This window comes from Aspergillus karnatakaensis, assembly GCF_047715665.1.
Source record: "Aspergillus karnatakaensis strain CBS 102800 unplaced genomic scaffold BJY04scaffold_69, whole genome shotgun sequence".
NCBI lineage: Eukaryota > Fungi > Ascomycota > Eurotiomycetes > Eurotiales > Aspergillaceae > Aspergillus > Aspergillus karnatakaensis.
In genome coordinates this window covers 95,099-117,497 of record NW_027395781.1, presented here as the reverse complement: position 1 = coordinate 117,497, position 22,399 = coordinate 95,099, and the positions used below count along the sequence as shown (strand labels likewise).

General features: G+C 52.9%; 7 protein-coding genes across 7 annotated transcripts; 3 read left to right on the top strand and 4 right to left on the bottom strand.

The window, feature by feature from the left end:
* Positions 1–455: 455 nt before the first annotated feature.
* BJY04DRAFT_231756 (bacterial alpha-L-rhamnosidase-domain-containing protein) lies at positions 456–3,690 on the bottom strand. Its single transcript, XM_073719615.1, has one exon. The coding sequence runs from the start codon at positions 3,286–3,288 to the stop codon at positions 595–597; it is 2,694 nt and encodes an 897-aa protein (XP_073566107.1). The 5' UTR covers positions 3,289–3,690; the 3' UTR covers positions 456–594.
* Positions 3,691–3,695: 5 nt separating this feature from the next.
* BJY04DRAFT_200211 (uncharacterized protein) lies at positions 3,696–5,472 on the bottom strand. The gene has a single exon (XM_073712894.1). The coding sequence runs from the start codon at positions 5,353–5,355 to the stop codon at positions 3,862–3,864; it is 1,494 nt and encodes a 497-aa protein (XP_073566106.1). The 5' UTR covers positions 5,356–5,472; the 3' UTR covers positions 3,696–3,861.
* A 219-nt stretch (positions 5,473–5,691) lies between these two features.
* On the top strand, positions 5,692–8,575 carry BJY04DRAFT_143748 (glycoside hydrolase family 3 protein). The gene is made up of 4 exons (XM_073708734.1): positions 5,692–5,928; positions 5,977–6,048; positions 6,099–6,265; positions 6,315–8,575. Exons 1-4 carry the CDS (start codon positions 5,860–5,862, stop codon positions 8,539–8,541), a joined length of 2,535 nt encoding a protein of 844 aa, XP_073566105.1. The 5' UTR covers positions 5,692–5,859; the 3' UTR covers positions 8,542–8,575.
* A 355-nt stretch (positions 8,576–8,930) lies between these two features.
* On the top strand, positions 8,931–11,051 carry BJY04DRAFT_200208 (general substrate transporter). The gene has a single exon (XM_073712893.1). The coding sequence runs from the start codon at positions 9,387–9,389 to the stop codon at positions 10,986–10,988; it is 1,602 nt and encodes a 533-aa protein (XP_073566104.1). The 5' UTR covers positions 8,931–9,386; the 3' UTR covers positions 10,989–11,051.
* Positions 11,052–11,135: 84 nt separating this feature from the next.
* BJY04DRAFT_231752 (uncharacterized protein) lies at positions 11,136–12,576 on the bottom strand (the record flags this gene model as incomplete). The annotated part of the gene is made up of 4 exons (XM_073719614.1): positions 12,289–12,576; positions 12,053–12,225; positions 11,958–11,994; positions 11,136–11,175 (listed from the first exon to the last, which is right to left on the bottom strand). The coding sequence occupies exons 1-4, from the start codon at positions 12,465–12,467 to the stop codon at positions 11,136–11,138; spliced, it is 429 nt and encodes a 142-aa protein (XP_073566103.1). The 5' UTR covers positions 12,468–12,576.
* A 2,726-nt stretch (positions 12,577–15,302) lies between these two features.
* On the bottom strand, positions 15,303–17,361 carry BJY04DRAFT_223225 (siderophore iron transporter mirA; the record flags this gene model as incomplete). Its single annotated transcript, XM_073717632.1, has 5 exons — positions 15,303–15,639; positions 15,721–16,041; positions 16,104–16,810; positions 16,855–16,950; positions 17,005–17,361. 5 exons carry the CDS (start codon positions 17,359–17,361, stop codon positions 15,303–15,305), a joined length of 1,818 nt encoding a protein of 605 aa, XP_073566102.1.
* An 891-nt stretch (positions 17,362–18,252) lies between these two features.
* BJY04DRAFT_231751 (ABC transporter ATP-binding protein) lies at positions 18,253–22,199 on the top strand (the record flags this gene model as incomplete). The annotated part of the gene is made up of 3 exons (XM_073719613.1): positions 18,253–18,438; positions 18,495–21,784; positions 21,842–22,199. The coding sequence occupies 3 exons, from the start codon at positions 18,253–18,255 to the stop codon at positions 22,197–22,199; spliced, it is 3,834 nt and encodes a 1,277-aa protein (XP_073566101.1).
* Positions 22,200–22,399: the final 200 nt, after the last annotated feature.

Sequence of the window (22,399 nt, the reverse complement as noted above, 5' to 3'; positions counted from 1 at the left end):
TAAGCTGCGCTGCACTGCACTCATGACCCCCTCCTCCATGCTCTCCACCCAACAAGATGCTGGGCAGCTGTACGGAGTAGATCGATCGTCAATTCAGCTCTCCGCATCCACCCAAGACCGGGCAACGCTAGTCGCTGCGCCAAACTAGTTTTACTTACACCCATTGTGTCCTGGACATTGCATTTGTGGGTCCTGCATAGAACCGGCCAGGCTTGCTTGCTCGGGCTTTTACCTGGGGCTCTAGACTAGTCATCCCGTGGACTTTCTGATACATTCGGCATGAAGAGTCTCTTTGGAAGGGCCCGAGTCCAGAGGGCTTTTTTTTCTTCTCTCAACAGACCACGCGCCTTGAGTTAGACTACTCGGGCTCCAGTTGACCCGGTGGGAGGAGGGTCATGCAGCGATATGTGACCTTGGCGTCATCCCATACAGATTACAGGCAAGAAGAGACGAGGGAGGTGTATATGTGTTTGGTTTAACAGCTGTGTACTTTGCCACGATTCATATGCACTAAACGACCTAGAACTGTGGTCTGTATGACTAGAACTCGACCGGGGGAAAGCAGCTGGGCTGGCTAAAGTACAGCTAAAGTTTCTACACGAAACTATCCTCCGGCTCCATCCCGGGCACCGGCGGCGTCAGCGCCTTTGGCGGCCACCCGGCCTGGCTGTTATATGTTGTTTGGAAGGTATACCGGCCCGAACCCACGATCTTTGCATCTTCGTCCTCCTGACCGGGGAGGATGACCTTTGCGGATGAATTGGGAGGGACAACGAGCTCTAATTTGAATTTATCTCCGTCTGTAACCTCCCATTTACTCTCGAGTCGACCATAAGCTGTATCGTATTGGGCTTCAGCGGATGTCACCGTCCCGCCGGGGAGAGGCTGCACGAGAATTTCCCGCCACCCGGGCTCGAGGGGGCTGATCCCCGCGACGGTCTTGTGTAGCCAGTTGATAATCGAGCCGAGGGCGTAGTGGTTGAAACTGGTCATTTCGCCGGGGTTGATGCTTCCGTCGGGGAGCATGGAGTCCCAGCGTTCCCAGACGGTTGTCGCGCCCATGGTGATCGGGTACATCCACGAGGGGCAGTTTTTCTCCTGCAGCATGCGGTAGGCAAGTTGGTGGTGGCCGGATTTGGTCAATGCGTGTGTGATGACGGGGGTGCCGGCAAAGCCTGTTGAGACTTGGAATTTGGAGATGCGGACGAGACGCGCGAGCCGGTTCCCTGCTTCAGAGGCTTGCTTGGGGTCGTCGTGGAGGTCGAAGACGAGGGCGAGACTGAGTGCTGTTTGGGTGTCGCCGACTAGAAGGCCGGAGGGGGAGATGTATTTGGACTGGAAGGTGGATTTGAGAGAGAGGTAGTCGGCTTCGTAGCGGGATGCGTTGGATGTTTCACCCAGGATGGTGCTGATGCGGGCGAGAATGCCGGTTATATAGACGAGGTAGGCGTCGGCGACGAGAGTACCATCTGTGCGGGCATTACCGGGTTGATCTGGAGGTGCGGTGGGGTCAAGCCAGTCGCCTAGCTGGAAGAGAGTGTCATCCCAGAGGTTGTCTGGGCCGCGCTGCACGGCGCGGTCGAGGTATTTGGTCATGCTGGGGTATTGACGGCGGAGAATCTCGATGTCGCCGTAGCTTTGGTAGAGGGTCGCAGGGAGGATGATGGCGATATCATCCCAGACGGCCTGGGGAAATGCTGGCCAGAAGGCCTCGTCAATGACGTTTGGAACGACTAGTGGTGGAATGGCTTTTGGGTGTGCCAGCTGCTCGGCTGAAAGGTCCTGCAACCAGTCGCCCAACATGCCTGCTGTGTTGTAGAGGAAGCTTGCGGATGGGGCGAAAATTTGAAGATCACCAGTCCAGCCCAATCGTTCGTCACGCTGGGGGCAGTCTGTTGGAACGGAGAGGAAGTTGCCGCGCATGCCCCATGTAGCGTTCTCATGAAGTTTGTTAACCATTGGATGTGAAGACTTGAACCATCCGGATCGTCGGAGATCAGTATGCATGACTTCAGCAGCCAGACTTTGTAAAGTGAGAGGAGCATCAACATCATCCGAACTCCATCCATCAATCTGAACATAACGGAAGCCATGGAAGGTAAAAGCTGGAGCCCAGTCTTTGATCTCGTGGCCAGCGGAGATGATCTCATCCTGGCACTTTGCAACTCGAAGTGGGCGTGTCCCTAATTCTTCGTTTTCAAGGACCTCAGCGTGGGTAAGAATGGTAGAATGCCCAGCAGGCTTCTTGAGGGAGTGGATTCGAACACGACCAACGAGGTTCTGCCCAAAATCAATAACCGTCTTGCCAGATGGCGTGCGTATGATCTCGACTGGATTGACCACTTCTGTCACACGCACTGGTGGGGCACTCGGAGCTATAAGTTGTGTCTTCGGTAGCTCAATCTCCCGTGTTGATTGCCATGAATTCCTAGATGAGGTCTTCCAGTCGTCTTGCTCCTCACGCGCATCGTAGACCTCTCCGTCGTAGATCTCACTACGCATGATGGCAGACTGGTGGCTGTTCCAGCTCGACTCTGTGGCAACGACGAGTGTAGACTCAGCCTGTTCTAGCAGAACCTCTAGCTGCGCGAGCAACGCAAGCTCATTTCCATAGATGAAACGTCTGCCACCACCAAAGCCCAGTCGCGTAGCGTACCAGCCCTCGGAGACCTCGACGGCGATAGTATTCTCTCCCTCCTTCAACTGCGAAGCAACGTCAAAGACCTCGTAGTTCAACCGGTGATGGTAGCTCGTCCACCCCGGAGCCATACAGTGGTTTCCCACCGGCTGTCCATTGATATATGCTTGGAACACTCCGAGGCTCGTAATGTAAAGCCGAGCCCTTTGCACTGCAGAAGCTTGCAGCTTGAATGTCTTCTTAAACCGGACAGGCCGCAAGGGCCCCTCTTCCTGCTTGTGGGAGCTTGTGATCGCATGCGCGCTCCAGTCCTCACGGCTTAGCAGCCCGATCTCGACGGTACTCCACGCAGACCATTCGGTCGCCGTGTTTTCTTTCCCTCCATGACCGCGTACACGAACCTTTGCAGTTTCTCGCGATTGCAGAGGCTGGCTTGGCCAGGGAACAAGGATGGAGTCGGCGGACTTGACGTGGTATGATTCCGTGACATTGCCGCGAGCAACTTCAATTTCGTAGGCGGTTTGTTTCCAGTCTGAAGCGGTGCTTTCGGTAACGTCGAAGCGCCATGAAATTCGTGGCTCAGCGTTGCCGATGCCTAGGCCAGTGGGGTGCTGCTCGAATGAAGGTGGGGTAAGAGTTGGTTGAGACATGATTAATCTCACGTCGTCATGAATCAGTATAGGTAACGTGTAGATGCTTCCCACTCAGATCATTGCGAGGCTCGAAAGGTACTGTGAGGGTTGACTATGGGTTGGTTTTGTTGTCCACACCTCCAGGACTCAGTAAGAGTTTGATCGCATGACCCCACGTCCGCAACAGCGAAAGCTCACATCCCTGGAACAATTGCAACCGAGTTGCTTCGGGTTTCGGATGGAGATATGACGAGCTCAGCCGGCAGAACTTCGGAAGTCATTTTTGGAGGAGTCGATGAACTGGAGGCCGGAAGTGGAGGAACTTGAGAACTTGAAGGATGCGAGGGGAGTCCACGTGGGGACCACTGTCTTGGCTCGAGGGGTTTCCATGTTGGAGTAACTACTCCTTGAACCTTCCGCCTCATTACTCCGAAGTCAACCACTCCAAAACCATGGTAGGAACTAGGCTGCTCATAGGAATACAAGCTCTACTACTGCGTCATTACGGACGCTGTGGAGAGTATCAAGACGAGACTTGGCATATGGTATAGTTTGGATTATCAGGTCATGATATACGTTATAGCAAGATTGTTACGCAAATTCCGCCATGAGATCGCCAATGGCGTCGGCTCCCTTACCTCCACCCTCTAGTCGAGGGTTTGTTGTCTGAATGAGTACTCGTCGGTAGCTTGTCAAGGCAGGCGACCCGCTATCCGTCACCTGCAAGATTATATGTAGAATTTGCCCTCGAGGAATGGGTTGTCTGCTCATCATGTCTACGCAGCATCTCTCGGCTGGAGGAACTGTGACTTCGACTTTCCGACCTTCTTCGACAGGCTTGATGCCTAGATCTGCGACCTCCGCATCCACCCATGATTGCGTAGCACTCGGGTCTTTGTAATGGAACCATTTGAACGAAAGGACGTCGCCATCTGGGTCACGGGTTTCGGATGCATCGAGAGTAAAGGTCGAACCTGCCTCAGCCTCGATCTCCAATGGCGCTAAGCTGGTGTTGCCGTTGACCGAGATTATGGGAGCATGGTTTGCGGAGGCAAAGTCCGACGAGAGGGACCATTTTATACGCGCAGCAAAGTCATTCTGGAAGCTGTCTCGCCAGCGCCAGATTGTGCCGTGGTTCGTTGTGTATGTCCGACCATCTGCCCCTACAACCCGGTCGACAGTATCCCCGTAGTGCAAGCTAGCAAGGCCGCTGGCGCTCACGTCAGAACGCTGATACCGGCCACCCCAGGAGCCGTACTCCGGATGTTCGGGAACACCCAGCCCGTTCTGAATGAGGTACAGAAAAGTTGCTGTATCACCCTCGGGGATAAAGAGGTAATTGGGATACGCAGACCCTAACGGACCGATTTGAATATTCTCGCGTATCCACTCTTTCGTCATTTTCGTAAAGTCTGGTCCGCCTTGATCAAAGTTGTAATATTTGTCGCCAGAAATACCGGTCCAAGCAGCAAGGCCATAATGATTCCAACCGTGCACCGAGGCAATGTAGAAGACATCAGGATATCTATGGCGAATCCAGGCGCCGGTGTCATCCTGATCCGATATGGCGTAGACGCGGAGCTTAGAACGAAGCTTGGAAGCTTCTTCTGCAGGATACAATTTCTGAATGCGAAGAAGCACTTGAGCTAGGACGTTTGTTCCACCCCAGCAGAGTAACCATAAAGGCTGGTCGCTAGGGGCTTGGATGCGCTCAAGAAGCAACTCGCCGCCTTCACTGAGAGGTATATCATCTCCTACCGCAGCCATGCCATAGACCTCCGCACCCTTGCGCACGAGGCCTCGAAAATAGCTCGCAGGCTGGTATTTCGCATCGGGATGGACGTGGGCGTTCAGGTTGTCGACAACCTTTTCGTAGGCTTCAATGATCTTGTGCATGTCCTGAGGACAGACCTTGTTCTTCATCCATGTTGAAGTACAGGCAACTAGTCCTTCTGTTTGGAACTGGTGAGAGTATAGTAGGTAGCGCACTAGTGACTCGGCGTCATCGGGTTCGTTGGAGATGTCGGAGACAATGAACACTCGCGGCCTCGTCGGGAAGCTCTGTAGATTGGCAAGATCGGTCATGATGTTCTGGATGAGAAGGCGAGCGACAGAAAGCAGAACGCAAGTCGCCCATTCTGGCGACGATGGTCATTTTGAGGATTTGAGGTGAGGGGTTGACCTTCACAGACTCAGACCCACTGCTGCGCTGGATGAGGAAGCCACAGCCTCCAGTTGCTGCAAGTCCGTTATGATCATGTGATACATCCAAAGCATTAGGTGACTACCTAAAGAAGCCTAGCACACGATTGCAGGCTAATCCGAATCAGAGAGAAGAGCCGAAGATTAACCGAACCATCGAGCAGAAAGACCGACGACTCATGCCGAACAGCAATCCATCATCATTGACCCATTTATTTCCAATCAACTCCACATTGGCAACATGTGCAACGATCCTTCATGCGGGGATCCGGCCCGGATGTCCTGGAAGCAAGATACAAAGCTCCTGCTTGTTGCTCATGAAAACACCTGGTTTGAACTTCTCTCTCAGCCTCTTTCTACTCCAGCGAGCGTTGCCAAGCCTTCATCATGAGCTTCCAGAGTGTCGATTCAACAAAAATCGAGAGTCTGCTCTCCAAGCTGTCTCTCGAGGAAAAGGTAATAACGTCATCTCACTGTGAAAGCACATCGTGCTAACTATAATAGATTTCGCTGCTTGCCGGAAAGAACTTTTGGGAAACAGTCGATATCCCAGAAAAGGGAGTACCTTCTGTCAAGGTTGGTCCTACACCTAAACATGAAGACGCTCAGAGTTGACAATTGTCCAGACATCAGATGGCCCTAACGGCGCTCGAGGCGCTACTTTCAAGGGTGGTGTGACAGCTGCCTGTTTCCCAGCGTCGTCTTTGCTGGCTGCTACATGGGATGTTGAGGCCGCAAAACACATCGGAAATGCCTTGGCTGAAGAGACACTGTCAAAGGGCGCAAGAGTGCTGTAAGTTGACCGCTACACATAATTATAAAGCCGGACTAACAGCTTCTAGATTAGCTCCCACTGTCTGCCCTCATCGCCATCCCCTCGGTGGACGTAACTTTGAGTCCTTCTCAGAGGACCCTTTCTTGGCTGGAAAGCTGGCTGCCCAGTACATCAACGGTCTGCAAGAGAAGGGAGTGGCTGCCACGATCAAGCACTATGCTGTCAACGAGCAAGAAACCTGCCGATTCACAGTCAATGAACACGTCGCGGAGCGGGCCCTCCGTGAGATCTACCTGAAGCCTTTTGAGATTGCTATCAAGGAGGCCAAGCCTCTGGCTGTGATGACTGCTTACAACATTGTGAATGGCACCCATGCCGACTCCCATGAGTTCCTGCTGAAGGATGTGCTTCGGGGTCAATGGGGCTGGAAGGGCCTTGTCATGAGCGACTGGGGTGGTACCAATTCCACCGCTGAGTCGCTGAACGCCGGTCTTGATCTGGAAATGCCTGGCCCAACCAGGTGGCGCAAGATTGAGGAAGTTGTTGAGGCCGTCAAGTCGGGTGCCGTTTCCGAAAAGACTATCGACGACCGCGCTCGCAACGTCCTAGAGCTCCTCACAAAGCTGAACTGCTTCAATGACCCGTCAATTCCAGACGAAAGGGCAATCATCCTGCCGGAACACCAACGCCTCATCCGCTCTGTTGGCAGCCAAGGCCTCGTCCTTCTCAAGAACGATGGCGCTGTGCTTCCCTTGAAGAAGGAGAAACTGGCCAAGAAGAAGGTGGCTCTACTTGGCTATGCGCGCGAGGCTCTGATCCATGGTGGTGGTAGTGCGTCAGTCAACGCTCACTACCGTATTACTCCCGAGGAAGGTCTTCGTGCCGCCCTGGGCGACAAGGTGGATCTCCAGTTCGCCAAGGGCGCGCACACCTTCCGCCAGCTCCCATTGTTGGCCGAAGGAGTGGTGAACCGTGATGGTCAGACTGGCTGGACACTAGACTTCTACGCCGGTGAAGAGCCTACTGGTAAACCTGCCGACTCGAGCACTTCCGAGCTGCCCACCTACGTGCCAATCTTCGTCAAGGAATCTTATGGAAGTGTCCGTGCCACTGGCCGCTTCACACCTACGCAGAGCGGAAACCACTATCTCTCCATGTCTGGATTAGGCCAGTCGAAGGTGCTGATTGACGGCAAGGTCCTGTACGAACAAAAGGAGAACTGCCCCGACACCATGGCCTTCCTCTTGGGTGGTGTGAAGGAGCTAGAGGTCCAGTATACTTTTGAAGCCGGAACTACCTATACCATTGAGATTGAAACGGTAAAGCCTACCATTAGTGGAGGGCTTTCCATGCTGGAGGGTCTGATTGGTTTCCGCCTGGGCTTCATGACCGAGCAGGACCACAACCGAGATCTCCTTTCCGAGGCCGTGGAATTGGCCAAGGAATCCGATGTTGCGATCGTCTTCACTGGCCACACCCCAGACTGGGAGACTGAGGGCCAGGACCAGATCAGCTTCCACCTTCCCAGCAACGGCTCCCAGGACCGCCTCGTTGAGGCTGTTGGAGCCGTCAACTCTAACACTGTCGTCGTCAACTGCACGGGTGTTGCTGTTGCCATGCCCTGGTTGGACAAGGTCAAGGCCGTTGTTCAAGCGTGGTTCCCTGGACAAGAGGCGGGTAACGCGATTGCCGACGTGCTTACTGGCGCTGTGAACCCTGCCGGTCGTCTGCCTGTGTCGTTCCCTAAGAAACTGGAAGATGCTCCCGCACACGGCAACTTCCCTGGTGAGTACGTTGAGAAGGACGGTCAGCGTCGACTCGAAGTCACCTACGAGGAAGGAATTTTCGTGGGCTACCGGCACTACGATCTGTCAGAGGAGAACCGCTCCAAGGTTCTGTTCCCCTTTGGTTTCGGGCTTTCCTACACTTCCTTTACACACGCAAACCACAAGGTCAATGTCACCAGCGGCAGCTCCGTAGAAGTGACCGTCGATGTGACTAACGCTGGCTCTGTTGCTGGTGCTGAAGTTGTTCAGGTCTATGCCGGTGCGAAGAAGGCCATCCCAGAGAACCCCTTCAAGGAACTTGTTGGTTTTGCTAAGGTTCAGCTCCAACCGGGAGAGACCAAGACTGCCAGCGTAACATTCAGCACTCGTCAACTTGCTCACTTCAGCGAGAAGAGCAGCAAGTGGGAGCTGCTAGCGGGTGACTATGAAGTGTCCGTCGGACAGTCTGTGAGAGATATCACTGGAAAGGCGGAGTTTGCTCTTGAAGCTCAAAGCTATGATCCTTAGATGAGTTAGATACATTACCCAGAAGCCAATATACCTGTTTTACAAAGAACTGTTTAATGATCACATGACTCTCCTCCCCGAGCTCCCGGCATGGCGGCAGCTTCTCACCACCACCATCATTCGCAGAACACTTCGCTTTTTAAAGCCATCATCATCATCCTGCACTCCGGAGCATCTGTCACCGAGGCTATATTACGTTCTCCCCGAAGGATCCCTACTTGACCCCGCAAATGACGATGCCAATGAAGCCTGCTTGGACAAAGCAAGCTGGACGGGAGGTGGATGGAATTGCCCCGTCGACGGGAAATCTTCGGCTCATCCTCTCACCTGATCTGGGGATCCGGTTTGTGGCGACTCTGGAGTTCCCCGATCCCCCAACATCTCCGACCCAAGTGGACTTCTTCTCCATGCAGTCATGCCGAATCCCCACGCAATTGTCTCGCTTGACTCCAAGAACTGCCGATTCGGAACAAACCTCATCCTTTGCGACGGTTCTCACCCCGATCCCGACCCATGCGGGCCCCCGGACACCATTTACGCGAAGCTGAACGTGGCTAGTGCTTAAGGTTTGTCGGGCTCAACCTAACGCTTCGCCTGTCTTTTCCGATCCTGTGCTCGCGCGCGCCCTTGTGTTGTTGAGGGTCTTCCGAATACAGAAATCTTTCCCCATGGCACAGTAGCCTTGCGATTCATACGGAGGAAGTGTCATGCCATTTTGAGAAACAGCGTGGAGATAAATAGATCATCATTCCAGCGTGAAGTTGGTGTTTCTCCACGCCTATGATTCATCCCTTGCTTCCTCCCTTTTTTGAACTCCCCATTCATCTCATATAATTTGTCTCGCCATGGACAAAGCCAGCGTGGATATGGTCGAGCAGACCGAAGACCACCAACTAGGCTACCTCGCCGACCAAGAGGACCATGAGCTTGGCAAGTGGGACAGTCTGAAGAAGTATCCTTGGATCTTCGCCTGGTGTGTCTATGCCGTATGGTGTATTCTGCTGGTCAGCTTCGAGAACCAAGCTGCCGGAAACGTGACCGGTATCCCCCAGTTCCGTCAGGACTTTGGGAGCTTTTACGACGGCAACTGGGTCCTTGATACCAAATGGCAATCTGCCTTCAATGGCGGGCCTGTCGCCTCTGCAGTGGTGGGCGCCCTATGCTCCGGTCAGATTGCCGACACCTTCGGGCGGAAGTGGACGACGCTCGGCGCTCTGCTGATCTCCGTGGCTGCCGTGACCGTTGAGTTCGTGGCCACCACCAACGAGATGTTCTTCGGGGGTAAATTCCTCAACGGCTTTGCCCTTGGTGCTCTCGCCTCCGTCCCTATCACCTATGTTGGCGAGATATCTCCCCTCGCCCTCCGCGGTACCCTCACCTGCCTCTCTGCTATGGCCTACTGTATCGGCCCGTTCATCGTAGCCCTCATCACCAACACAACAGGCACCTACACGACCCGCTGGGCCTACCGTGCCGTCTTCGCCGCGCAATACGGATACGCGGGCGTCGCCCTCGCACTCATCTTCTTTATGCCTGAATCACCCTGGTGGTTGGTCTCCAAGGGCCGTGACGAAGAGGCCCTCGCCTCTCTAACCCGCCTCGGCTACAACGACGCCCAGAAGGTGAAAAAGCTCGCTTCCATAAAAGTCACCCTCGAGCAAGTCCGCGCCGAAACCGAAGGCGCAACTTACCTCGAGTGTTTCCGCCGCTCCAACCTCCGCCGAACAATCATCTCCATCGCCCCGCTCTCCATCCAAGCTCTCTCCGGTGTGATCTTCGCCTCCAGCTACTCAACCTACTACATGCAGTTGGCAGGCTATAGCAATCAAATGAGCTTCCGCCTCCAGATCGCCCAACAGGTCTTGTCAATTGTCGGCAACGTCATGTCGTACTTTATGATTGACCGACTAGGGCGCCGGAACCTCATGATCTTCGGCCTCTTCGTCATGACCTGTATCCTCATGGTCACTGGCGGCCTTGGCGTCGTCGCCTCCGACAAAACAAACCCAAATTCCGATGGCGCAGTTAAGGGTACCGTCGCTCTTATCCTCCTCTACTGCTGGTGGTACAATTCCACCATCGGTGCTGCGGGCTACACCATCCTGGCCGAGGTCTCTACCTCCCGCCTGCGCATCAAGACCATTGCTATCGGCCTCGCTCTCCAGAATGGTCTGTACACGATGTGGTCGTTCGTCCTCCCTTACCTATTCAACCCAGACAAAGCCAACCTCGGCGCAAAAGTCATGTTTATTTTCGGTGGGCTGTCAATCATCTGTCTTGTATACCTGTGGTTCTACCAGCCTGAAACGGCGGGTAGGACGTATGGGGAGCTAGATGAGATGTTCATGAAGAAGGTTCCAGCTTGGAAGTTCAAGAGTTATCAGACCGATGCACAAGCAATGGGGCAGGCGGTTAAGGAGGGCAATGAGGAGATGAGGGATGTTTAGATCAAAATCAGTTGAACCGTCCATAGACTCTAGAAGGATAGCAGTATTGAATGAATTATGCCGTATGGCTCTTTATTATTGTTACTATTAATCCCCACTCAACGTCTTTATATCAAACGAGTCGTCTTGAACGCAGCATGACCCGGGCTATGCGCGCACAGAACTGCCTTTATCCTGATTGATACCGCTAACTATGTACAATGAAATCTGCTCGATCTTCACATACTCTCACTACCAAGCAATCACAGCTTTTGCGAAGGATACGCCTCCTGCATTCGAGTAGATCTATATCCAGCAACAAGATACGGAAATTAGGTACATCTACCACTATAATATCGATAAATTACAACTCAAATTCTAATCTACTGCTGATTCCACTCCCATTGTCCCACTAGAACTACTACTGTTGCATATCTGAAGCTTCGAAGAGGGTTAGGGTTAGGGCTTATGAACCATTCAGACTATAAGAACGCATCATATATCAATGGCATAGGTGGTGGGTACCTGCCAACTCACATACTGACAAGCCCTACGTGTAAGGCATTCCTAAAGGATCAAAACATTGGTACTGGCAGAAGGGAGAGAGCGCATGGGGTGAGCAGTTGATTTCAAATCACTAGGTCGTCGAACGTACTAGGGTAGGTAGGTATGGATGATCTATGGGGCAAGGGTGACTTATTTCTGTTTAATAAGTCCGTACTCATAGTGTACTACAGAATACTTACTCCTACTATCCAAGCAAACCTGGTCTGTTCCGCCAGAACCCACGTTCATATTATCTAGCTGATATTCCACATCGATTCATCAAGTAGAGTGGAGTGAAGGTAACTGTAGTGTAGATACAGGCCAGGCCATCCGATAGTGCGAATCAGAAATCTCTCCCCCGTCTACTCATGAATCAAGCCATCCTACCCAACTACCCAACTAACAAGCCTCTCCTCTTCCCCAGTTCCATCTCCATCTCATTACCATCTAGCAAATAGGCAGATCAGGCCAGTACCACTCGCTGAAGATCGGCCCCGCATTGCCACAGTCGGTACCGCTGTAGCTGCAGACCGTCTCGCCCGCAATGTTCTGCGCAGCCTGGTACCACGAAGAACCACCCTCCACATCCACGTAGTCCAGCACGGGGGCGCCGTCAGACCACGAGAGCGCGACCATGTGTCCGCAGATGTCGTTCAGAATGCGCGGGCCCGTGGCGGTGAGGAGTTCCTCGAGGGTGTCGTAGGTGCCGGTTCTGGTGGAGTCAGCTTGGTCCATGGATGTATATGTGTATTAGGGATGGGATGAATGGACATACCGGATCTCAGCGGTTCCGGGACCGCAGACATCAACGCCGGGCGACCACATCTGGTACCAGCCGCAGGCGGCGCCTTGGTCGGGGGGTGCGAGGGTGCATGCTGCGGAGAGGCAGAGGTCGCCGGCGAGAACGGCGGGGGCGGCCGCGAGGACGGTGGCGAGGATGGCGGTGGTCTTCATTGTGGTTGAAGGTGAGGAAGTTGGTTTGGGATGTGGATTGTTGAGCTGGTTGGAGAGTTAGTTCTAGATAGTGAGGGTTGGGCCTGGCTTTATAGATTTCCTTGAGCCTGTCTCAGTCTCAGCCTGTATGTCTCTCCGTATCTACACCGATACAACATACCAGAGCACCACATTCACATTCACATCCATCTCCATCCCACTTCCAAACCAACCCCAACTCCAACCGGCCACCCCGTACCGTGCTCTCTAACCACAGCCGGAAAACCTCCCTGCAGATCTGCACCTTGACACCAGCAACCAGAACCAGAAACCCGAACCACTGACGACAGCCAAGGGCAGTTCAGTTTCGACACAGCTCTTGGTATCCCCACTCGAGCAATCAGCTCTATCTACCCTTTTATACTAGACACTAGCCACGCCACACCGTCAGCCTTCTCAGGCTCTAGCCCCGGTTTTTGGCCCCGGGGATGGCTTCTTGGCGACTTGGCTCAATATGTTCAAGAGGAAAATCAGGGCAGAAGGGACTCGGCCTGGGGGCCAAATGTATCTTCAACTTTGATCTCAGACTCACAGGTGGTCCAGGGCCACGGCCCCCACGGATCCCGCGCCCGCAGTCAGTCTTGCAGCTTTGACCACTACTAGGTCTATTCGCCTCCCAATTGCCCTGGTGCGGAACTCGTATGAGTGGCTTGGATATGCTATTGATAAAGACTGAGATTCAAGGTCAAAGCCAGTGTAGGTGAGGGCATATTCTTTGATGAATACCATACCACAATCACCAGATGTAAACAGTACTACAAAGCATTGTGCGCAATACCAGTTTAACGCCAATCAAGCGCAGAGCCTATCATTGAACCAAAGGCCCTGGTCAGCATCCAATTCTGATTCTACGGTCGTAAGCCACATAAGGAAACAATCACGAGGGAAGTCTTCATGCTACGTCTCCGTGCATACATGACTCGCTACACGGTGTATAGTTATACTCTCATGATTAAGAAAACCCTGTTTCGCCCCTCCCAAGCCCCATGCCCCAAGCCCCAAGTCCCTGCAGCTCGACTTCTTCATCTACTTAATCCTATACATCCGCTTACCTACTCCGTACTCGTGGTAGGTCAGTGGCGCCACCTGTGCATGTCTGCCGATCCTTGCTCTGACGGACTAAAATCGTACCCCAGACATCGTTCTCCAAAGGAGATAGTATCATTTTATCAAGATAGGTTGTGTTGGCAAGCGACTTGTGCAGTGCAGGTGTGCTAACTAGGCTAGTGTAACATCATCCCACAATTTGTCTTGTCCCGAGGACGAGGTTAAGAAGGATGTTCATCTCTCCTCTTCTGCTTGGACAGAGAAATGGAATCGGAAAAATAATACTGTCGACAGGGAAACCTACAGATATTTTCAGTTCGTTCTCCAACCAAGAAGAAAAGAGAAAAAAAAAGTGCAATGAAGCTGGAGTCTTGGCGGCTTAGGGCTTGCCTAGCTTGAGTGAACGAGCACGGACTGACGTCTGCCATGGCTTCCTTCATTTATTAGGTTACTATCTATAACTAGATAACCTAAAGAGGCTCGAGTAAGCGAGTTTGCGTTTCAAGGACAGAGTGGTTGCGGCTAGGTAGGTAGTAGTGGTCTGGTTACGAGTCATTGCATGGCCGGCAGGCAGGTCTCTTCCCCCAAGAGTAAAATAACCCCGGCTCTACATATCGATCAATAATAAACCCACAACACTACGCCCTAAGTACATCTCAAGAAGTACCATGGTAAATATACCATGGGTACATCACATTCTGCGCAACACAAGTCGGCCGCCCTCCTCCTGCTCTGACCGGAGAGATTGGTAGGGTGGCCAGGTGCAATTTCCCGTCGAGCAAGACGGAAGGACTGCTAAATCTCGAGTCCAGCATGCCCTGTGATAGGCGAATTGAAGCTCATGGATATCGTCCTCGTACTCGCCCATTGCAACGCGATGCTCGGGGATGCCCAGGCGGGATTGCCGGGCTTCTGCGGCGCCGTCGCCTACAGCGAGTAGTCTTTCTGGATAGGCCATGGCTTGTTGTATAAACGGGTCAAAGACCAAGAGCAGGACAAGGACGATTGCTCCAAGCAACATCAGTGAGCGACCATATGTGCTAAAAAGAATGGCGGCTGACCCCAGCGGGCCCCGGCTTGCATTATCAAAGGCTTGGATACTGAGTAGTCGTCTAGGTTCATCCAGCCACATCCAATTTCCACTGACTGATTGCCTCAGCCACGGCTAAGATCAGAGAGGATTTGCACGCTGTCGCTAGCACGGAGATGACAGAGTTGAGGGAGAGCCTGTACAGCATGCTGGGGCGCGGCTGGTCGTCGTATGCAAATAGAATCCCACAAATAGCAAGAAAGCAAGCGTTGCTAAAGCCAGTTGCAACAAGCTCCCAAGCCCAGGTGTCTTGGAATGAAATCCAGCCAACTTTGGCTTTGGGTCTTGGGGGACTGGGTCTGTAGTTGGACTGTTGGAGAGTAAAGATAGCTCAACAGACATGAGGTATGAAGTCTCTCGGAATCTCCCTGGCGCTGTGCACTTTATGTCATGTCCGCTGCCACTACCCTTTTGGAAGCCTTATGCAGTCATTGTCGCACCAAGGCAGGATTGCCTCAGAAATCCTGGGAAGAAGTCACGAAAGTAGGATTCTGCACAACATTAGAGGCGGGGGTGCCAGTTGGCGGCGCTTGCTTCTGTGAGCAAATCATGGACCGCCAGCGCATCATCCTCCAGGAACCCCTAGCATCGTCTCAGGTCAGATTTAGTTACAGCAGGATATATGACGCAGATCTATCTCCCTCAATTCGCCATTATCATTACATGTTACTGCCCCCCTCCCCCTTCTCCTTAATCCTCGCCAGCGCCCTCTCAACCCCAGCCTCATCCTCCCGATCCGCAACATCAAGCCTCACATCCTTCATAAAGAACATAGCGACCAGGTTCGGCACGCACAGACAAGTCGACACGATCGCCAGAATCTTCTGGCTCTCCCAGTACGCACGGTTAATCGCCATTCGCGCCGGCGTGCCGGGCTCGTAGGATTGCGCGACAGGCATGGACTGGAAGATGGATGTTGCGTTGGATTGAACCTCGAGCGGGAGGTAGGTTGTTAGTTTGCTGGGGAGGGTGTTGCGCCAGATTGCGCCGGCGACGCTGTCCTCACAACTTCACGTTAACCAAGCGAGTCGTACGACATGGGTAGTGTGCGGTGTAGAATGTATGGTGTGTACGTACCTAGTCCCAATCGCACCGCCGACACTATTCGCTGCCTGGAATAACCCTGTGACAACAGCGACGTCTTGTCTAGGTACGACGGCTTGCACGGAGACTTGGCCCGCTGTTTGCCAGAGGGCTCTGCCGATCCCTGAGAGGACCTTCGAAACGATAAAGGTTACTTCTGTGCCGTTGGCGGAGTCGACGAGGTAGATCATTAGTCCCTGGCCGAGGATGACGAGCGGGGGGCCCGCGAGGAGCCAGTACCGGCTGGTTTTGGTGTACTTCATGCCGACTGCGACGAGGAGGCCGGTTATCTGGAAGGCGACGCGGAGGGAGTTGCTGATTTGTTAGTGATCTAGCGTGTTTGGCTGGCGAAAGGAGATGTAGGGTTAATGGCTTACTCGATGCGGGTTGCGTGCGCTGGTTTGAATTCGCCCGCGACTTGAAGATAGCTTGGGAAGAAGATGGTGAAAAGCGTGTAGCTCATAAAGTCGAATGTCTGCACGAAGCAGCCCATAAGGACGGTCCGGTTGGTCATCCGACGAGGAATAAATGGCTTCGCGCTGAACTTGAGATCCCAGACGATGAAGGCCGCGAAGAGAACGACACCCACGACGAGCATGGCGATGAATGAGCCCTCCTTCCATCGCTGCGGGTTGAAAGACCCTGTAAGCGAAACCGGTACAAGAATCAGTGACAAGCCTGTCACGAGTAGGATGACTCCGAGAAAGTCGAGCTCGGTCCAGATGAGATGGTAGATCTTTTTCCAGGTTGGATCGCTGGGCTGGCAGCCTGCAACGGCAGCGAGGCTCTTGGCTCCCAGTCCGTGTTTCTTTGCGCGCCGTTGGAGGAGTGCAACGGTCACGACGAGGGGAATTGCGCAAATGGGAGTGATGATGGACCAGGCACCGTAGCCCCAGCGCCAGCCGGTGTTGTAGAGGAATCTCTCACCAATAATGGAGCCGAGATACAGGGCAGGAATGGTTGTGATTGATTCGGGGAGGGTGGACCAGAAGGCTCGGTTCACGAGATTGGTTGCATCCGCAATGAAGACTTGCTGTGTAAGAGTAAAGCCAGTTGAACCGATAGCATCAAACACGCCGGCAACCTAGCACTGTTAGCATAAACCTGCAGTAAGGTCCGGCTACATACAAAGTATTGTGCGATGGCTGGACTGGAGGCATATAAAATGAAACTCAATGTCTGAACCGTGATGGAGAACGAGAACATTTCAGCCCTGCCAAATACCTGCATGAGAAGTGTCAATGTGTATCAGGCCTTCTCATGGGTATTTCGACTTACATCGCTCAATTTCGCAATAAGAGGAAACGCGCAGATACGAGTGATGTTGCCCACCACGTTCACTGAGCTCAGGGCAGAATGCTGCCGGAACGCACTCGTCACATACGGATTGAGAAGCATATGACTATAGTCAGAAAAGGTAATGATGAGCGTCGTGATGAATAGACTAGCAAAAGCAATGCCCAGCGTCGTGCGAGACCAGGCTTTCTTCAGAATCAGAGCCTTCTGCACGCCAGCCTGAATGCTTGAGCTCTCGCTGTGCACGGACGCAGCATCATCGGCAGTATGAGTCTGTGCCTCGACGCCTTTCTCATTATCAGTCGGCTGAGAGCCAGCTGGGGTTGAACTGGTCGCCATTTGCTTGGTTCAGGGTAGTTGCAATGAGCAGAATAGCAAAGAGCATGAGAGGACATAGAATTGTCGACATGAAAGAAGACAAGAGACATTTATTTCAACAAAGTGGACTGGTGGGATGTCTAGCCCTATCCGAGCTAAAGTAGCCTCTCGCCACGAGGTGAATCCTGCCGGGAATGGCGAGTGCCACTGCTCGGAACTGACTTGGACGCACCCCCTCCGAGGAAATATCGTCCGGCATAACACCATTGAGGCCGTCGCCTAGACAACATCCTGGTTGGTGGGTTTGTCGGCCAAGAATCGTTGTCTCATGCGTTAAGCCCTACTTTGGCTCCTCACGAAGAACCTGAGTCAGAGACGAGCTGTGATATTCGGATCAGATAACACCTACCGGCCTTAACCCCATGTGACTGGCCCAACTTTCCAGAAAATATCATGAAATCTCTGACCAGCGTTACGCGATATTGAAGCTAGGGTTCTGCCTCATTGGCCGGAAAGGAGCAAATACGAGCCTTGCATGGCCGGCGGACTTGGCGAAAGTCAATGGCTCGTATCAATCTAATCAATCTCACCAAGCGTTGTAACTCGGAGCTTGAGTTCCACTTCTGCCCTGAGCAGGGAGGACGATTGGCCGGTTGTCTCGCATCCGGAACGAGGGCTTCGGGCTGGATGTTATCTGATCAGGCCACGGCCTCGTATCTGGTCCTTGGCGTGCAACGAGATGCTTCAGTGGCCATGCCAGCGTCGATGTGTGCACACAATCAGATGCGCGAGTCAGAAGAATGGACTGGCTCTGAGTCCAGCCCTCGGCTGACTGCGATTGAACTCCCAAGTGATTTTCTAGAGAGGCAGCAATATCAACATTCCAAGGCGGGCACCAACACACCAGCAACAATGGCTTCCTCTCCTGCCGCGAGTGACGGTGATATCGAGGAGATCCTGCGTAGGCAGACAGCTACGCCGGACTCAAAAGTATCGTTCAGACATCTCTATCGGTTCTCAACCCTAGAGCACCGATTGATACTCACGCTGAGCACCATAGCAGCCATTGCTGCCGGCGCAGTGCTACCATGCTTTCCCGTCAGTTGAGCCCATGTTATCAAGTTTGCAGCGTACTGACACTACTCTCAATGTAGCTTCTATTCGGAGACATGGCCGGTCTCTTCCAGTCAGCCGCTCTGAGCGAGATCCCCCGCGACGAATTCGACCACGAGCTCACGCAAAAGTCTTTGACGCTGGTCTACCTCGGGATAGGCGCTTATTTGGCCACATACATATCCACCGTCGGCTTTATGGCTGTTGGTGAGCAGATCACGCGTGAGATCCGGCAGCAATACCTGCGTGCTGTACTGCGGCAGAATATTGCGCTTCTGGATAGCGCAGGACCAGGCGTCCTGTCTTCGAGGATCGCTCTCGATTGCCAGACAATCCAAGAGGGTATTTCGGAAAAAGTGGGATTCACGGTTACCGGGTTAGCTACGCTTATCAGTGCGTACGTGATTGGGTTCGTCAAGTACTGGAAGCTCACGTTGGTTGCGTCTTCTATTCTCGTCGTGATCCTGGCGACGAGTATGGCTGGCACGAGATTCATCATCAAGAATACCAGAAAGGCAATGATGGACTGTTCTGTTGCTGCTGGTCTGGCAGAAGAGGTGCTTGGGTCAGTTCGGACGGTAAAGTCGCTGTCAGCGGAGGGAACCTTCGTTGCTCGATTTGACTCTCAACTTCGTGTGGCTGAGCATAGCGGCCGCAGAGCGCAAATTTCCATTGCCATGATGGTGGCAGTCATCATGACCATGACCTTCATGAGCCATTCGTTGAACTTCTGGGTTGGTTCAGTCTTTATAGCTCAGGGCCACGCACATCTGACAGATGTGATTACTGTTGCCTTTGCCATCCTGATAGGGTCTCATATCTTTGGCGGTATTGCTCCTCATATGCGGGCGTTTGCGGGTGCAGTGGCTGCTGCTTCGAAGGTGTATTCCATTATTGATAGGGTATCTCCTCTAGACCCTAGCTCAAAGGAAGGCCTCAAGCTAGGCAATATGCAGGGAAACATCGCGTTCCGCAAAGTAAAGCATGTATACCCAGGCCGACCAGAACAGGTTATTCTAGACGATTTCAATCTGGAGATCCAAGCCGGAAAGAGAACAGCAATTGTGGGCGCCTCAGGGTCCGGCAAGAGCACCATTATCGAGCTGATCGAACGGTTCTACACACCAATCGCAGGCACTATTCTCTGTGATGGTCATGATGTTTCCTTGCTTAACTTAAGGTGGTTTCGGCAGAGGATTGCTCTAGTTGGCCAAGAACCAGTTCTTTTCAGTGGGAGTATCTTCGAAAATATCGCAATTGGTGCGCTTGACGATGAGGCAGTTGAAGAGAAGGGTCACAATATGCTATCTTCCAGACTAGAAGATCGAGTCCACACCGCTGCTAAGCAGGCAAATGCCCACGGCTTTATAATGAAGTTACCTGAAGGGTATTCAACACAGCTTGGCGGAGGAGGCTCACAGCTATCTGGTGGCCAGAAGCAAAGAATTGCTATTGCGCGTGCACTGATTCGAAATCCTGCAATTCTGCTGCTTGACGAGGCCACCTCAGCTCTTGATTCGGAGTCTGACCGGTTAGTAAGAGAGGCATTGGATTCAGCCTCCATCGGAAGAACTACGATTGTTGTATCACATCGACCCTCTTCTGTTGTCGGTGCTGATAAAATTGTCGTCCTCTCAGACGGAAGGGTCATAGAGGAGGGCTCGCATCGCGAGCTCCAAGGCCTAAACGGCGTGTATGCCAGGTTGTTCGAGGCGCAGGAGCTTGTGATACCCCAGAGTCATCAGTCATATACTGCAGCTAGCGCGACCGCTGATATCGACCTGGCTGAAGAGAAGGGGAGTCCTGCTTCACGGGTAGCGGAAGTGGCTGTCAATCCTGCGGCACCAATTACAGCGCCCGAGGACCAGTCAGTATGGTCGATGGTTCAGCTAACAGCGTCTCTCAACCGGCCAGAAAAGAAGCTCATCTTGCTTGGTCTGACATTTTCCATCCTCGCAGGCTGCGGCGGTCCAACATTAGCATTCCTCGTAGCAAAGGCCATCAGTGAACTGTCAAAACCAGAAACCGAGATATCTTCCATGAGATCCGGCGCAAACTTCTGGTGCTTGATCATGTTCGTCGTTGGACTAGCCCATCTAGTCAACCTAATAATTCAAGGCATAGCTTTTGCAATCTGTTCAGAAAAGCTCATTCTCCGAGCAAGGAGCAGGCTCTTCAAGAGTCTCCTGCACAAGGAGATATCTTTCTTCGACCGCGACCAGAACAAGACTGGAGCCCTTACATCCCTTCTAGCCGTGGAAGCCAAGAATCTCTCAGGAATAAGCGGAACCACCCTGGGGACAATCCTCATGAGCTTCACAACCCTGATCGCGTCAATGACCATCGCTCTCGCAATCGGCTGGAAAATTGCGCTTGTCTGTATTGCCACAATCCCCGTCTTGCTCGGCTGCGGTTTCTACCGTGTCTGGATGATCGCCAAATTTACATCTCGGTCCCACGAGGCGTATAAGCAGTCCTCAGCCTTCGCCAGCGAAGCAATATCCTCTCTCCGCACGATTGCCAGCCTCTCGAGCGAGGACTCGTTCACACGTCAATACGAGCAACAGCTTGCAACCCAACAGAGAGCAAGCCTCGTGTCGATTCTCAAGTCTTCCCTCCCCTATGCAGCGTCCCAGTCGTTTGCATTCTTCTGCGTGGCGTTAGCGTTCTGGTACGGCGGGAGGCGGATCGCGGATGGGGAGTATTCAATCTTCCAGTTCTTTGTCTGCTTTGCAGAGATTATCTTTGGGGCTCAGGCTGCCGGCTTGGTGTTTTCCTTCGCGTCTGATATTGGCAAGGCGAAGAAGGCTGCGGGGACTTTTAATGAGCTTTTGCGTGAGGATGATAACTCTCCATCTTCCTTCCGTACACTGCAGACCGATTCCGAAGCCAAAGTGGAGGTTGGAACGCATTCTGGGAAGAGCCAATGGCAAAGCAAGGGTCAAATTTCTCTCCACGACGTCGAATTCACCTACCCAACCCGATCTACGCACCTCGTCCTAGACGGTATCAGTTTCACCGTTCGTCCAGGCGAGAATATCGCGCTCGTGGGTAGTAGTGGGTGCGGCAAGTCCACTGTTTTCGCATTGCTGGAGAGATTTTACGACCCACTCGCAGGCCATATCAGAGCCGATGGTCAAGATATAAGAGGCTTGGATCGAGGAGAGTACCGACAGGGGCTCGCGTATGTGTCTCAAGAGCCGGTCCTATACTCGGGCACAATCCGCGAAAATATTCTGCTTGGGGTAGGTGACAATAAGGACATCAGTGATGAGAAGATATTCCAGGCGTGCAAAGATGCCAATATTCATGACTTTGTTACTTCACTGCCGTAAGTTCGTCGCTTTTGATATTCTATCAGCGTAACCGCCAATTAACTGTACCTTAGCAACGGCCTTGCGACGGCCATCGGCCCCCGCGGTGTCATGCTTTCTGGCGGACAAAAGCAACGAATTGCCATTGCTCGGGCGCTGCTCCGGAACCCTGCGATCTTGTTACTCGATGAAGCGACCTCGGCTCTGGATTCGAGTTCTGCGAAGCTAATCCAAGAAGCTCTGAACTTGGCGTCCACGGGGCGTACAACAATCTCAGTCACGCATAATCTCGGTGCTGTGAGGAGTGCCGATAGGATATATGTCATGGAGCAGGGTGTGATTGTTGAGGAGGGGAGGCACGAGGAGCTGATGGAGAAGAGGGGTCGCTATTATGGATTGGTCAAGGTAGAGCAGCTGAGCACTGCCCTTTGACTTTTTGTTCCTTGAGAAGAGTTAGTTGGGCCAAGTTAATGTGTATAGTAAAGAAGACTTGTCTGCTCAAGCATTTCCGCTTATGGAAAGGCTTTGTTAACAGCCTATCGGCCGTTGAGTTTCTAGCCTTTTCCGCTAACTAGCCCCTCGCCAAAGAGTCCTTGGTTGCATGAAAGTAGAATGCGGCGGACCTTTTTCAT